We start from the raw sequence: 17147 nt of genomic DNA, 5'->3' as shown, positions 1-17147 counted from the left end.
CACAACAAAAAGGCATAGATTATGAAGAGACTTTTACTCCCACTTGTTGTATGACTACTATGCGTTTTCTATGTGCATTGGCAGCTCATTTTGGTTGGGATGTACATCAATCAGACATTGTTACTGCTTTCTTGAATGGTGACATATTTGAGGAAGTTTATGTAACGCAGCCTCGCAGTTTGGTCATAAAAGGACAAGAGGACAAAGTGTGCAGATGTAAGAAGGCTTTGTACGGGTGGAGAAATCTCCTCGTGCTTGGTATGAGAAAGTTGGCGCTCATTTGGTCAAACGAGGCTTTCGTAACAGTCCAACAGAAAGCACATTGTATGTAAAGCGTGAGGGTGATGTACTTCTCATTGTGGTTCGTTATGTAGATGATTTCCTGATCACTGGACCAAATTAGAGACATATTGCTGAATTTAAGGCTGATTTGAATGCTATTTTCAAGATGAAAGATTTGGGGTTGTTGCACAATTACTTGGGTATAGAGTTTAAGCAGTCTGATGGTGGTATTGCCTTGTCAGAAAAGTTACATAGAGACATTGCTATGTAAGTTTGGACTTGAGTATTGCAAACCTATTGCCACTCCCATGGAAACAGGTTTGAAGTTGAGTCTACATGATGCTGGCAATCCTACTGATGTCACTCTTTATCAAACTGCTATTGGCTGCCTCATTTATGTATGCAACACGAGGCCATATATTCAGTTTGCAGTCTCACAAGTCAACAAATTTATGCATAGCCCAAGGTCTAAACATTGGCAGGCTGTCAAGAGGCTTTTCCGCTACCTTAGTGGCACTTTACATCTTGGCTTGTTTTATCCCAAGTGGGGATCATTGCCGCCAGACTTACATGCTTTTTCGGACTAAGCTTGGGCTGGTTGTTTTGACACGCGAGTGTCCACAAGTGGTTTTTGTTTCATGCTTGGCAGTTCATGTATATCATGGTTGAGCAAGAAGCAACCTACTGTGGCCACTTCGAGTTGTGAGGCTGAGTACAGGGTAGTCTTCACAGCTACGGTTGAGTGTGTATGGCTCACATGCCTTATGGCTGATTTGGGTGTTGGACAAGACACTGCCAACACTATCTACACTGACAGTCAGAGCGCATTGGCAGTTGCGAGGAACCTAGTTTTTCATGCTCACGTAAATCACATTGAGGTGCATTACCACCATGTCAGGGAGAGGCTCTCAGTAGGAGAGATCAGCTTGGCTTATGTGCCAACACAGGACAACCTTGTAGATCTTTTCACAAAGGCATTGTCTCGTGAGAAGCTTGAAGCTTTCCGCAAAGCTTTGGGCTTACTCCCCTTTGTGGATTGATCATGTCCTCAGGGCATGGCACTTCCCTTTACTCATGTGCGAGCTCTTGTTCACCGCATCACTCCAGGGGGGATTTGTTACCATATACATGTGGTAGTGATGTGTGTGAACACACTAGGACCGCCGAGGTATTTTTTCCCTCTTTAGGAGGTTTTTCCCCCCGAGCATTGTATATACGCCCATCACTCTAGGGCTGTCTATCTTTCCATTGCACACTAAGTAATGCACCCTTTATTGTGTGCCTCGAGATTCCTTCATCTTCTCCAAGCTGTGTGCGTTTCTCTGCAACCCTAATTCCAACAGAAACCTGTGATTGCCTGACTGTAGCCACACAAGCATATTCTAATCTTCACTCATGCGAGAGGGGGTACAAGAACACCAAACCGTGTCTAAACTGACAAAACCTATCAAAAGCTATCAAGTGAGAGTAAACACTCGATCACTGTCAAAGTGGGAGTCTATCTCGACCACTAAACCATCAGAGAGCAAACTGCAGATACGCATAAACCATGGCGAGAATCTGGTAAAAATCCGATAAAGTTACCCTTGAAAGCTGAGCAAAAACTCAAAAAATCTTAGCAAATGGCATAAAGATAGACACTCAGTGTCTCAGTAAACAGATCTACAAAATGGTCTACATACGTTGTCAAAAGTCTAGCAAACTAGCTCACTCCTGAACAAGTGGCTCTATGTATGTATATCTGTTCAAAAACACCTGTAAACCTGTGAATCTGCTACCTGCGAGCTATGCCGAGCTCAAGATGTATCCACAAATGCGTATATAGCATGAAACTGCATAAGCCGTGAAAAAAACTGCCCTTTGAATGCTCCACACTATCATACAATGAGCATAAAATCGCATCCAGATGTGTAAAGATCCGAAAGTCACATCCCAAATCATCACTTGCATACGCAAAAACAAGGTGAATTCTCTCTCAAATATCAACACAATGTTCCATACATAGCCAAAGATGCAAACCACATCACTCTTTACAATATAGGAATCAAATTGCAAAATGTCGAGATTATTGACAAGCTGCTGCAAAAAATTTAGCACTCAGAATTTCAAAATTTTCATATAATCAACGCATTCGAAACATGCCAAAACCCCGGGGTAGAATCTTGGATCACATATATTTGAGTCCAGGTGTGTGAAATATGCCAAAAATATCTGTTTTCGACCCAAAAATGCAGCATAAACTTGTTGTTGTTGTTCCTACTATAATTATGATCAGAATTTCAACAAAAAAAAAAAGACATGACCATCGTGTACAGAATGTGCCAAAACCCCAACCTAGACTCTTGGATCGTATTCATCCGACTCCGTGTGACGGAGATATGCAAAAAACACTGTTTTGGGAGCAAAAACGAGATGCACCACTTCTTGTTTCTGCTCTTTCTCTGCAAAGTTCAGCAATGGCTTGCTACACAAGGTCTATACAAGCTAAATATACATGCCTAAGCAGAGATCTGATGCCGTAGAGCCGTATTCACCGTCGTCAAACTCAAGCCGCCATAGCCGAGCTCCGTCGCTTTTGTCTCGTGGGGAAGTAGACGCGTGTGCTGCTCATCGTCGTAGCTCTGATACAACATGATGTGGTCGGAGTGCGCGTGTGTGCAGTGTGCTAGAGAGGGAAGGATGCAAGAGAAGGGAGAAGAGAATTGGGGAAGAAGAAGCTGCACACAGAGTTGTGTTAGTGGAGAGGAAAGTGAGAGAGTAAGTCAACTCTCTCACTTTCTCTCCCTATATTGATTAAGAAAAGGAAAGGTAAGGGTGGCTTCCCACGGCCACCTGGCCTACACCCCAACAAATACCATGTCGACAACATAGCAACCAATCTTAGTTGGCTTATGTGTAATGTCACCCTCTGTTTGTGCAAAAATGCTTAGGTCAAGGCTATAAATTGAGCTTGCATAGACTCTCAATAAGTATCCATATCCAATAATCAAGTGTTTGTGTCAAGTTTAGCTCTCTTGCATTGAGTCATTTGTGTATTATTAGTTTCTCTAATTACTTTGATTATATTTATATCATAAATGGTACAATGGCTTTTCCACCATAGCCATTGATACCAACAAGTGGTATAAAAGCCAAAGAGTTATTAGCATTTTATTGACAATAAGATTCTATTTAGTTCTCATTAACTCTCTCCATTAGCATTTACAAATGAGAATAATTAGTTTCTAATTAGTTGGTGTGCGCATGTTCTTGAGTCTATGTCGTGAGCCACTACCCTTCTAATTGGTTGGAGCTAAATCAATGTTGGTTTTTGTATTTAGCACTCTCTAATAAGCTCACTGATTGAGCATTTCCTATTTGCATTATTGATCTGTAAATGTCTTTGATTGAGCATTTTGAATGCTCGATGGTTACCTACTTGCATTGAGAGTGTCTATGGAGAGTATCCTTTGAGAGGATTTTATTGAGCCTAACAATGTATGTTATGGTCATTATTTGCTCATGCAATTAATTGATCAAATGTGAGATGATTAATCTTCACAATTCTTAATAGTGTTACTAACACTGGCTAGAAAAGTTAATCTCTTCTTTTTAGAAATAGGTATGTGTGTGAAAAGTAGTACCAATAAAGTCAAAAGACTTTTTGGAGCATCAATAGTGACATGGAAGCCTGTGCATGGCCTTAACATGGGCTAAACACTTTGCTCATTGCTTAGGCAATGGATAGCGACCTCGTCATGTTGTGGGGGTTTTGCATCACACATAGATATCTACACACAACTTTTGACATGCTAGTTGGTCATTCTTAGCAACAACTCCTCCCGTTGTCAACCTTGACATCGATTGTGCCTTCATTATCTGCACTCGCTGATTTTCTATTGCTTAAACTCACTTGTCTACTTCATTCAAATTTCTTGCACATGCCCATGTATGCTATCGTCACATTTGTTGCAAACCCCAATCATATTTGTTATCCATGCCATATTGCCTTGCCATCAAGACCCACTGAACCTACATTCTCAATCGTGTTGTTCAGATGCGCAACTGTATGTGCTCATTCTCTAACACGTTGTGATCTCGCTGATGGCTTTTTCTGAGATTATATCAACCTTTCTCACAATGGGAAATAGCAAACACGCGTAGCCTTCCACAATCACCAGCATGTGTGCTCCTGACTCCGACTTGTGGGGTTTATTACAATCGGTATTCCTGCTTTCTTGGTAGTTGATAACACCCGCTATTTTTTAGAGTAGCTCATGTCAACCTTTTTTTATTTTTTTTTTACTTTTTTTGAATAGTGAGCTTATAATTTTATAAGGTGTCAAGGGGGTCGTTCCACATCTTCAACAACAAACTTGAGACACTTTTTTAAGCTCACCTTTTTAAAAAAGTGAGCATATATTTTTGAATGTGTCATAGCGGCCTTCCCACATCCGTGACACCAAACTTGAGTTATCATTTCTAGGGCACTTTTTTAGAATTTTGAGCAGGTGCTTTCGAGCATTGCATGCTATTTTGCTCCAATTTTGTGAAGTGCTCTCATTCTTTGCATGAGTACAATAATGAGGATCAAAAAAAGGGGGAAAAAAAACTAAAAAAGAAAAAAACTTGTCTTTGGTTGCTATTTGTTTGTCAAAACACCTTGTACACAATGCATGCCATGTTAATGAATCATTTTGATCTTGCAAATGAAATGTGTATGTGTGTGTGTGTGTGTGTGTGTGTGTGTGTGTATGTATGTATGTATGTATATATATATCCATGCCTATGCACTTATCCCCATTCTTGTCACAAGGCCAGGCATTGTTGCCTTTATGACAGTAAGACGTTTCCTAATGGGCTGCAAAAAAATGCACCTATGCTTTGTATACTATGCCTACACAGACATCAATCACCTGTGATGCATCACATATGGATAGTCAAGAAAAACACCACTAACTCCAAACAAAAAGGAACCAAAAAACGGTGAAACAACAACAATCAACGACAACATGGTGGCAACATACAACAATGAAGTTACATAATTTTTATGGGAGAAAATCCTCCAAACCAACCAACAAAATAAAACCCTGTGTGTATGTATGTAGCCTTAAAAATTGTGTGTCATACACCCTCCTTGTATAGGGGAGATTTTGTGTTCCCTCTACCTAGTTGTGTTCTAAGGGAGAATTGGGCATTTATACCCTTTGTGCTAGGAAAGACTTTGTGTACCTCACCCTTTGTGTGTTTGGAGGGGAGGAAGTCTGTGTGAGGGATATATTATGCAACAAAACCCACATAGGGGAGGATTGTTGGGATGCGGGCTTTTGTTGTATCTCATGTGTCAATAAGCCATGTGAAGACCATGTGTGTGCCCTATGTGGAAAGCCTAGTTAGCAGTCTTAGTTGGTGTTAGAAAATCCCCACGATGAACGTCTACATCATAGCTATTTGGCACTAATGTGCACAATATGTCAATACTCAAGGAAGTGACCTGGATGGGGCACGAAGACCCATTGGGTTGTCAATCATAACAAAGTGAGCCTATGTAGGAAGATGCACAAGAGAAACCATGAACCAACGATCAACAACCAAGCTCGTTAGGCATGGTCAAGCCTCACACCAAGTAATCACTCGATGGTTTTTCAACTAAACGAGCTTGGAATGCTACAAAACTCTAGGATACTATAGGCAAAGGATGATAGAACCTATTTGGACCCTATATTCCCATTTTTGAGAGGTACATAAATCTTGATTCATTGATTTGCAAGTCAGCAAAACAAGAGCAAAAGTGGTCTAAGAGTATCATGAAGGCCTAAGAACAATCTTTTATCAAAAGATTAGCACTTAAACGTGAATATAACACTAAAACAACAAATTAAAGCTTATATGCAAACCTTCACGAATTGACAATGAATACACTCAAAAGATAGAGCGAGAAGAGAGAAACACAATGCACTATAGGAAATTGATTTGGATTATTGGATTGTAAGATATACTAATTGCAAAGTAGATCTAGTCACTTTTCTACTTCACATGTACATAAGGTTTTCCTTTTTCTTCTTAAAAAGTGACTATTATACCTAGGGCTTCTAAAAATGATACCTAAGCTTAGCTCCCATGGACAGTATACATTTACATCAAAAGTAAGTGGGACAAATCCAATTACATCATAATTTGTGAGCTTTATCTATATTTACAATCTATAGAATCATAATAGGATTACAAGTGAGGAATCCAACAGGAAACTGGCTAGAAGGGGCAAACATAATCAACATCTCCAAATAGTTGGCTTATCTGCAATGTCACCCATTCTATGTGTAAAGATGCTTAGCTCAAGGCTATAAATTGAACTTTTGTATACACTCATAATCAAGTGTCTGTGTCAATTTTTGCATGTCTTGCATTAAGTCATTAGTGTGTAATGAGTCTCTATAATTACTTTGATTATATTTATATCATGAATGATACAATGGCACCATAGCCATTGAGACCAACTGAGTGTGGGTTCGACTATGATTGTGGGCACTCTTTCTCTTCTAAAACATAGGCATTGAGACCAATTGAATGTGGGTTCGACAATGATTGTGGGCGCTCTTTCCCTTCGAAAACAGGTAGCTAGTTGCATTTCCACCTACGTGTATGAGTGTTAGGACAAGGGTAGGACCAGTCACGGCCAAGGTCCAGGATGGACATGCAGTCAAGGGGGTCCCTATATTTAGCAGTCCAAGGGCCTATATAAGGCATGGCCGGGTGGAGATTAGCATGTTCAGTCCCCATGCCCTTTCACTGGTATCAGAGCTCAGGGAGGGAGCAACCATGGAGGAGGGGAAGAAGCATGGCCTTATCTCCCGTTCTCTTTCTCTCTCTTGATCTCACTCATGAAGCATGCAACGAAGAAGCATGGCCTTTTCTCCCGTTCTCTCTCTCCCTTGATTTCAACAGCAAGCCGTGCCATGCATGGTCTTGCATATCATGCAAGCCATGGTGTTCACGGTAGGGGGACGAGGCGCATGGTGTGCATAAGCTCTAGACAAGCGGGGACGACGAAGACAAGAGCCGTGTGCAAGCACCCCTAGCAGAGGGAAGCAAGGCAGGTCCGTCACCTCCAAAAGCGTCGCAGATGGGCTCTATGGGTTCGCCCTGCCCTGCTCCATCTTCTTCGACACTACGACCGCCCTGGGTTCGGGCTCTACAGCGCATGGTCATCGACTCTTTTCCTGCGCAGGCGACAGAGAACGCCATCGCTTAAGGGATTTTTGGTTTTCACACAGAAACGCCCTAAGGCCATTGGCCTTGGGCAATTTAAAAAAAAAACTAAGGGAGGGTGCCCACGGGCTCACCCTCCCCATTTTCACCTCTTCGTTTACGCTTCACGGCACCATACCAAGCCATTGTATGGGGACGGAGCAGTACGGATCTTCAACATGTAGACTTTTTTTGTAAACCTCAGAAATTCACAACAATTATCAAGTGAGTGCGAATTTCGGTTGCAGTGGATTTCTCGAATGCAAGACAGTAGACGCACTGACGCCTTTCCCACAACACTCCGCAAGAGGCAAGAAACATGCAAGGAATGCAAAGTACATCGATCATGAAAGCAACCAGCTTGTCATAGGAGTGGAAGATTCGTCCAAATGCCATTGCATAAATTTGACATGCAAGGGAGGTACGCATCTCAATATGGTTTACAATTTTTGTATTTGACTAAAGTTTCACGCAAAACATGCATGAATGGTTAACGGTCGCGAGGTTGCTACCAATTGGTACTGTCATCCAATTGCATTCAAGAAAGTACAGGCCATGCCTGCAATTGGTATGGGTATGGCATTTTGCTTGACAAAGCCACAAATTGGTGGGAATTACTTTCGGTATACCACCGTCATAAGCTGCACGATGGTGCTTCGAAGCAACATGTTTTCACAAGGAAACAAGGCTCCAACAAGGCAAAGTTACCTAGCGAGTACGGGCTAGGCAAGCATGGTCTCTGACTTGGGGGAAGCAAGGATTCCAAAAGGAGGGATCCATATCTACATATAGGTCAAGGACAATATTTACAAATATATCAAGGACAAGGTAATCAAGCCAAGCAGGTACACAATAATTTTGCAAGTTTTTCTGCTTTTCAGTACATGGGGCCAATTCAACAAGGTCGATTGTCAGTCAATGCTCAACAAGGTCGACTTTCTTTTGCTCTGTAAATTGGCAAGAATATCTGTTCGCTATGAGCATAGAAGTATTTATGTGAAGCATGGCTTTCATAATTGCTCCATTTTGTATTGAGACTTTGCACGTTTGGCATATGGTGTGACCATACAAAATTGGGAAGAAATAGGCAATGTGGTTGTGCAGGTTAATTCATATTGCAGTTATTTCATTATGTATCAGACAGGTGTATAGGATATAGTCTGTGCAGATATGGCTATAAGCCGTTTTGGAACGAGTTTTTCCTTCCAAATTTCATGACAACTGGTTGCAGCAACAATGACTAGGTTAGCCAAGTTTAAGTTTTTCTTGTTTTTTTCCTGTTTAAACTTTACTTGGCAATTACTCGCATTGTGCAAAGCAAAGTGCTTTGGCAATTTCATATGAAGCAAGGCTTTGGGGAACTAGCAAAATAGGGAATATCAGAATCCCTACCAGTCTACATTGTGCAATGCACTCATGGTTTTGGTTCTCACGGTTGAGGTCATCCCTCTCAGCAAGGGCTAACGATACTGGATGCAAGGCATGCTACTTAGGTGGATTCAATTCTACCGCCTCATGAATTACGCTTCCGCTATCACACTTGCAACTCTGTCACGGACAGACTAAACAAAGGGATTGTTTAATATGATTGTTGGTTGCTATCAACACACAACACTAAAAGGAACCTACCTCTAGGACTTACTTTACAGGCAAAGTGCCGATGCTAAGTCATCCTCATACAATCATGACCCCTGCATGGTAGGTGGGTCGGAATGAGTTTTCTGTTTTTCTGTTACCTTTCTTGACGAGAGAGTCATACCTGAAAACTGTGGACTACTTATACAATACGCTGCAATTTAGACATACGATGCGTAAGAGCACACAGCTTGCGTACACCCTCTAAAACCTTAAGGAAAGTTCCGCAGCCCAGCATGCTTCTGTTCTCTCTCTCTTCACGCGAACAACGCAAATCCTCTACGAAACTTTTTGATACATGTTTTGCTCGTGAGTCAACCTGAGCCAAGGTGCTCTACCTCTCAGCTAACACATGACTAAGATGCTACTCAAATTCGTATTCATCGGTTTGTCCATTGAACACTAATTTGCATCATGGCTATGAGCTACATTGGCTAAGAGCCATTGTCAGGCCAAGGGTAAGACCTAAGTAATGGCATTCTTTGGGTGATTGTTTTCAAGATCGAACAGCTCTACCCAGGGAAGTACACATCGATATTGTTGGACAAGTAAGAGTCTTGTCAGTACGGATGTCTAGGGTGTCATTTTTGCACTATATGTTTCTAGTGCAACGCTCAAGTTGAGTTCTCGATACTCTTACACTTACATCAGCTAATCTATACCATGGGGTCTATAGTCAGCAAACAGTTGGGACAGCATGGCCGTTGATACAAGCTAGGCATCTCACTTGTGTGGATTTCTTGCTCTCTCTATAGCACTACGAGTGTCTATGGCATCCCAGTTTTGGGGCACAATCCCATGGTAATGGAGGATCACAGTTTGGTCTTTGCCATTATACTTTCAAGGAAAGAATCCCGCAATCTACCACGAGATAGCGGAAAAATTCGATCTTCTCAAGTTGATTCCAATCATTCGGTACACGGTTGACTATGTTGGTTACCGTTACCTACTAATCGACCAGTTTCTACAAAGGGTCTTTCCAAAGGGTTTGACTACGTAGATTCTAATCGAAGGGTTTGGATTGCAAAGGCAACACCCAGGGTTTCCAGTGCAAGCTGCTTGTTTTTTTTTCACACGTGGACGACGTGTTCCTCTGTAATTGAATACGGGTAAGTGAACATTCAGTTCAATCTCCAGGTCCACATCTATTGATTTGGTGTTATTCCACTTTTTAGTATGCATTGCTTGGTTTTTTCAAGTCGTTTAAATACGCTTGAATATTTCAGGGCCATGCCAAGGGCATGTCGAAACAAGTATTTTGGACCATAGTGTGCAATGTACATTATGCTGTTACCAATCCACTTGTAGGATTCGATTTGGCACATGTTGTCACATGGGATACAACATGGTCTAGGGACTCAAGGAGTTCGGTTTAGCCAGTGTGGAGCAATGAATGAGGGTCCCTCTCACTTTTGTTGCAGTGTGTTTAGAGTTACCTCCACACACAAGTACATTTTGTACTCGAAGGATGTTCTTTTTTCAGACATCCTTAGTTGAGACATATTCCACATGTGGCGAATATGAGTCTCTGAGACTGACACTAGCACCCCCTATTTCAAATATGTGTCACAACAAAGTCCCTATGTACTGGTCAAATCTGTTTTCTAGACCATTTTCAGTACGACGTATCAGGCGCAATTTCAGTGGCCAGAAATTGTTGGGTACTTAGAATGACTTGTTCAGCTACAAGTATTGCTAAACAACATTACAGACGGTTGTTTATACATATAGCAAGGCTATAAGTTGTTAATGAAAAAGTTTCATTGTCTGTACCTGAAAGTGATCAATGTTTCACCTTCTATTGTGATTCAGATGTTTCAGCAAGGCTTGCAAAAGATTGCAATTGAAAGTATTTAGTTTTTTTCAGAACTATTTACATTCCTTTTTAATGTGTGCTAGGCGCATCACATTTACCATAAGTATTGGCAAGGATCACCATGGATATACTGGTTCGGATCTGTTTTTTGCTAAATGCATGCACACTAGGTGTTATGGGCCCTAGTGTTTAGCAAAGGCTGATTTGGAATGGCATGCATATTCCTCAAGTTATTGCTTATGAAGCATTTTTGCACTCTCTCTGCAAGTATCTCTATGAGATTACTTTTGGGTCTACTAATCCCCAATAGAGGTCATGGCTCAGTTTGGGTGTTGGTGGATTTCTCAAGTTAACCACGATGGTTATTCCGGACATTGTTGATTCCTCAACAATGTTACACGATATTGTGCCTCCCACTTACCAATCATTTGGGACGACTATCTGCAAAGTGTGAGGGAACACACCTCAGTACTGTCAGTTATCCAAGGGGATAGGCAGATTACAAAGTGTGAGGAAACACACCTTAGTACTGTCAGTATCCAAATAGGCAGATTACAAAGTGTAATCTGGTGGTGAAGGATATGCAAAGTGCGTACATTAGCACCAAGTGATCCAATCAATAAGCATTTATTGCTCTACTTAGAGTTTGCTCACTATAAGTTAATGCATGTTGTCTCGATAGTCTCTTCATGTATAGGTCAGGTTCTCAACCTTGACACTCGTTAGGGTGGGGTTGTTTACTGATGAAATTTGGGAACAAGTCAAGGATTTAAACTTGGCTGATGAGTTATGTCAGCAAGTTACTTTCATGGAAAGTAACAAGAGGTACTCTTTTTGGTACATCTTTGTAGTGATAAACTCGTTTACCACGCTCATGAGTGTTGTAAATGGAGTCTACACACTATGTTTGGATAGGAACCAGTACCATCAGATGGTTACAAATGGACAACAATGTAGAAAACCAAGATGGTACTCTTGGTTTCATTGAACCTCCTACTAAACCGGGTTCCGCTCAAAGGAACCGTTGGATCCATGAGGGATGTTACGGTAGAAAACATTAGTGTTCTTATGAAGATACCATCACTTGTGTTTTCGCGGACGAAAACACTTCTCCAAGGGGGGAGTAATGTCAGGACAAGGGTAGGACCAATCACGGCCAAGGGCCAGGATGGACATGTAGACAAGGGGGTCCCTATATTTAGCAGGCCAAGGGCCTATATAGGGCATGGCTGGGTGGAGATTAGCATGTTCAGTCCCCATGCCCTTTCAACGAGTTTCCTTTGGCCGAACATACACTCGCATGCTCACTCTTGGAACTCAGTTGCATGAAATAAAGGTACAAAAGGCTTAGGTTTCCTTCATTATTTGAACCGATAATATGTTGTGTGTGATCACAACCAATTACTATTTGAAATAATTGTGTCTCTTGCGTAGTCCCATGTGCACCAGTTATTTTTCCTATATGCAACAATTTAAGACTTGTTGTAATTATTGCATAGTTGCACTAGTTATATATTTAACTGATAAATAGTGCAAATAGTGACCACCTCCCAGCTCCTCCCACCTCTTCCAAGTGCAGCAGATTTAGCTCTTTCTGCTGCCCTTCCATCGCCTCCTCCATTGCTTCTACCTCTAATGAAATGATGATGAGACTTAATTATTTTGCTTAGCACTAAAAAAAAATCATTATTGTATGGATGATAATGGAAAAAAGCAAGATCAATTACATTTTTCATGAGTATCCTTTGCTCGTGTCTATGCCAAGCTTCATTTAAATGCACCAACTATTACTTATATGATTGCAAGCTTCATTTAAATGTGCCACTATTGATTATATAGTTTCTATTTATAATATATTCTTTTGAAATTGATAGCTCTATCTCTTCACTATCTTTATTCGATGACCATGATGATGACAATTATTGCAATGTTGAAACCATGTGTGATGAATTTAGCAGCATTCGTTCAATGGAATTCAAAGATGGTATTTTCATCATTTGCAAGTTGCCAGTATTTGTCACAAGTGTTCACATTGAACATTAACACATTTTGTTATTGTCCCTTACTCTACTTAAGAAGTGAACAAAATTGGCATCAGGATACATGTACATTGTTCGGTATAGGATGGTGGCTTTAATGGCTTACGTGTGTCACCTCTAAAAACAAGTGGTGGTTCTCCTTTGCCTAGTCTTATTATTTTATACATCCTTGGGATTGTGCCCAAACCTCTCAAGGATGTGACCCGAAGTGGTGTGGTTGCATGTGCTATCTTCAAAATAGGGAGAAACAAAGAAAGCAAAGTGAGCTCATTTTCAAAAGCCTTGTGTTAAAATTGTGTCATTATAATTGTTATCTAAAAATGTATTTTTTATTTGTGATAGCAAACACCTATATTGAGGGTCCATCATCTTTATTCATGAAACAAGGAGCCCTAAAGAGGTTACAAATGCTCAAGAGACTACCAATGCAAATATTGCTGAATATGATCATGAAGATATAATGGCCACTAATATATCTTCTATACTAGCAAATTCTGAGAACTCATAGTAGTCCTCGCTTTACACTTGTTTACATAAAGCCCAGAGGTTGCTAAGTATACGCTCTACCTTAATTTGGATCAAGTTAATTCACTCAACACTAATACTACTACTTGTATCATTAGTGACAAACTTATTGCACAATTTGTCGATCTACACATTGTGCACAAGGCCTCACATTGAAAACCTTAGCTTTTGAACCTAAACAAATTCAAACGCACAGAGTAGTCTATACTTTCCTTTTGTGAGTAAGGGATCCTCACCATCTCTAGAGAATTAAAGAACCATACATTATGCACAAGGCCTCACGTTGAACACTTCAACTTTTAACCCTCAAAAAATTTGAATACATAGACTAATCACTACACTACCCTTTCATGCATAAGGGACCCTAACCATCTCTACCTCATTCAAGAACCGACTTTTGACCATATTAAAGTAGACAATTCAATTTTACATGAGTTTTAAGAAAATTGGCAGTCTCTTCAACAAAACTTCCACTCATCGTGAAAACCACTTGATAATACAAACTTTTAATACTGTCTTTCTTAAGAAACAGTATACCAATTTAATTCATGGTGATAGTGTGATGGCTTCACACATATGTTGTCTTTAGGAAGAAAAATTACAGCATGCAAATACAACACCTAGTTACAATCGCATTCATTCAACAAGTTGCAAAGAAGTTTCCCTTTTTACATAAAAACAAACAAAGATCTACACCATCATATCACTCTTCACGAATGAAATAGAAAGTATAATCAATGTCTTCACTACAAAACATAAATATTTATTAACAATAACAACATTGTACTATAGCCCCTCTAGTCAAGTACAATTGCTGTTACAAATATTATCCACAATACGCACACCATACCATTTGCACACTCTAATCCTCCTTCTCGATAATTTCAACATTGACGCTAACACCCAAAACTTTGATTACAATGTTCTTACTAACTTGCTCTCAGAATATAATTTAAAACAACGAATAACGCACAATGCTACAATCTACGTGTCAAGTTTGGATTGCATATGGATTCCAAATACCTGACCTAACAATATAACATGAACTAACATTTTGGTGAGACCATTCAATTGTATACTTGTTCCTTCTATTGTCCTTTACATTAACTCAACAAGTGAAAGGGTCACGACAGCTTTCAAAAACAATAAGGAAGTGATAAAATTGTTAGGTTAAATTAAACTGGTATCAGTGTTTGTAAAAGGATTGTCTCAGCTTAGTCTTGAGTCAATTGAAAATCGAGACTAGCTAGCTGCAAACTATGGTAAACGGAAGAAAAATCGATGAAATATGTGAGAAAGTCGTCCAAAAATTTTGCAAATCTCAAAATTTTTGCTAGTATTTTCAATTTTCTTCTTTGTGAGGAGGAAACTCGATCAACAGCCGCTTGATAAAAGAGACTTTCTCGAACGTTAACACTGTCTGGAATCAAGCTATAAAATGCAAGAAATGTAAAACCATGTGAAGTTGTGAAATGAAAGGTGAAATAAAAAGAATTAATTAATATGTATGTGTGTAAAAATTTATTAGAATTATGCAAGGTGAAACTTCACTTTAGCATTTTAAAACAATAGAATGCAAAAAAAAAAACATATATGTGAGTAAAATTTACTAAAATTATGCAAGGTGAAGCTTTACTTTGGCATTCTAAAACAATAGAATGCAAGAAAAGTAAAGACATGTCATGATGTGAAATGAAAGGTAAGTCTTCATCGTGCATTGAAAACAATGAAAATCTCCCTATCCGGAACACAACAATAAGGGTTTCGTTTAGAAAGCCAAAAACTATCAACCAATATGACAAACACATTTATGACGCACAAAATTCTTCACCTCTTCATTGCATATTTGGAGGTGGAATGGGCAGCTACAAAACAGAGGAAAACGTGCGCAACCTTTAAAAAACGCACGGGGATTCGGGATTCGGGAATGAGCGAGTTCGAGTAAATGCTGCAAACTTGTCCATTGTCGCCATCCTGCAGACAGTAAATTGTCTAAAGCCTGCCCCTTTTCGCCTCTGATAAGGCCTGTTTTCGCAGGCCAGGAAGAGAACTATTGTTTGCGGATTCTTTCTAGAGCTTAAGCTTTTCACTCTCGTTGGTAGCACAAGCAGGGCAACTATGGGCTCCTTCCCCTTTCTCAATTGCATTCTCCTGTCGTCTGTCACCTTCTTCCTCATACAGGTTTTATCTGGAAGACGCTGTGGTGAACGGTTTAACACCATGGAGCAGGCCTCCCATCCGCAACATCTTCTGCGCCTATGGCATAAATATGAAAACAGAAGTAAGTGCATCCTTCCCTCTTGAGTTTTAGCTGCTTTTGCTCCTTCTTTTCAGACCTCTGTGTCTAACAGGTTGGATATCGCTTTGCTCCTACGGGGAAACCTTACCCTGACAACTGGATCATTACTGATACTGTCTATGAGGTTGAGGGTGGAACTTTGCAATCCAGGTAAACCCTTACTGAGTGACTGCCATTGTCTACATTTGTGAGTGTGTGCGTGCGCGCCCGCATATACTTGGAGTGGGTGTGTCATTGTGTTGTCCCAATACTGGAAATTGGGTGTGCATACATTATCAAACATATTTTTCTGCTCTTCTTAGATCTGGAGCAGCTGTTGAAGGAAATCCTAGTCCTGCTAGTGGCGATGGAACAGTATGTATGTGGTTATATTGAAATTAAGCTTAGCAGGGGCATCAATCCTAACCAGGACACATGTATTCGATCATGCAGTTACCATACAACTCTTTGTCGTTTTGCAAAACGTGGCTTGGTTCCCGGGTGAATATAACTCGAGTTCCTCAGGTGTGTTAAAGATTGTTTTCACATACTCCACTTCAAGCAAGCAGGCATTTTATTTCTTTTCCTTCAGAGAAGAAGAATACATAGTCAAGGATGCTCTTTTGAGCTAGTTACATTTATATTTCTACATAAGTAGGGAATTTAGTCTGCTCAAAGGTCCTTTGTTTGTTACTTGTGTCAAATTTCGGATAAGAACAATGATATGGAAAGAGTCATGATATCAATGGGGATTGGAAACTCTGAGCACCAAGGTGATTGAGAGAGAGAGAGAGAGAGAGAGAGAGAGAGAGAGAGAGAGAGAGAGAGAGAGAGAGAGAGAGAGAGAGAGAGGAGTATCGAAAATGAGGGAGAGATCGGGGAAGACCAAGGCAGTGGTACTCAGTCCATGTGATGTTATGAGATTTTTTTGTTCTTAATTTGGTTTATTTTTGCTTTTTAATTTTCTCTTGTTTGGTGGAGATTTTGGCATAGAGGAGGGAGGTGTTGTGTGTGGCTTTGGTTGGTTTGGTTTAGAGGGGTTTTAGCTTCGTCTACAGCTCTTTGCCCCAACATTTGCAATTGCCATAGCCCTGGATTGTGGCTAGAGATGAGGGAAGGCTTCTCTCTCTCTCTTTTGGTCCTCCGGATCTATTTGATGCAGGGCTGTTATAGGAAAAGAAAACAATTTTTTTTTTCTTAATTCTAAGAAGGAATATCCACCTTCTACTTCACATCCAAGTTAATGGTTTGCCCTCTATGTGGCAAAGTGATGACTTTCTTTGAGGAATCCAAACTAGTTGAGTTCTTGTAAAACCATGGGATGCGCAAGAGTGTTGGAGTGAGG

At 40.3% G+C, this 17147-nt stretch overlaps 1 protein-coding gene across 5 annotated transcripts in view; it reads left to right on the top strand.

The window, feature by feature from the left end:
* The window catches only part of LOC147465372 (phospholipid--sterol O-acyltransferase-like), a 250281-nt gene that overhangs the window by 122256 nt on the left and 110878 nt on the right, over positions 1 to 17147 (top strand). For all 5 annotated transcript variants that reach the window (XR_015189141.1, XR_015189143.1, XR_015189144.1 and 2 more), the window contains exons 8-11: positions 15706 to 15805; positions 15876 to 15973; positions 16126 to 16177; positions 16256 to 16327. Coding sequence is in view for 1 of the 5 variants with exons in the window: in XM_086519722.1 (XP_086375848.1) it covers positions 15706 to 15805; positions 15876 to 15973; positions 16126 to 16177; positions 16256 to 16327 (322 nt within the window). In the remaining 4 variants the exon portion in view is untranslated. The remainder of the gene's footprint in view (positions 1 to 15705; positions 15806 to 15875; positions 15974 to 16125; positions 16178 to 16255; positions 16328 to 17147) is intronic.

This window comes from Adiantum capillus-veneris, chromosome 1 (assembly GCF_014529385.1).
Source record: "Adiantum capillus-veneris isolate H3 chromosome 1, ASM1452938v2, whole genome shotgun sequence".
NCBI lineage: Eukaryota > Viridiplantae > Streptophyta > Polypodiopsida > Polypodiales > Pteridaceae > Adiantum > Adiantum capillus-veneris.
This window is presented reverse-complemented; position numbering and strand designations above follow the sequence as displayed.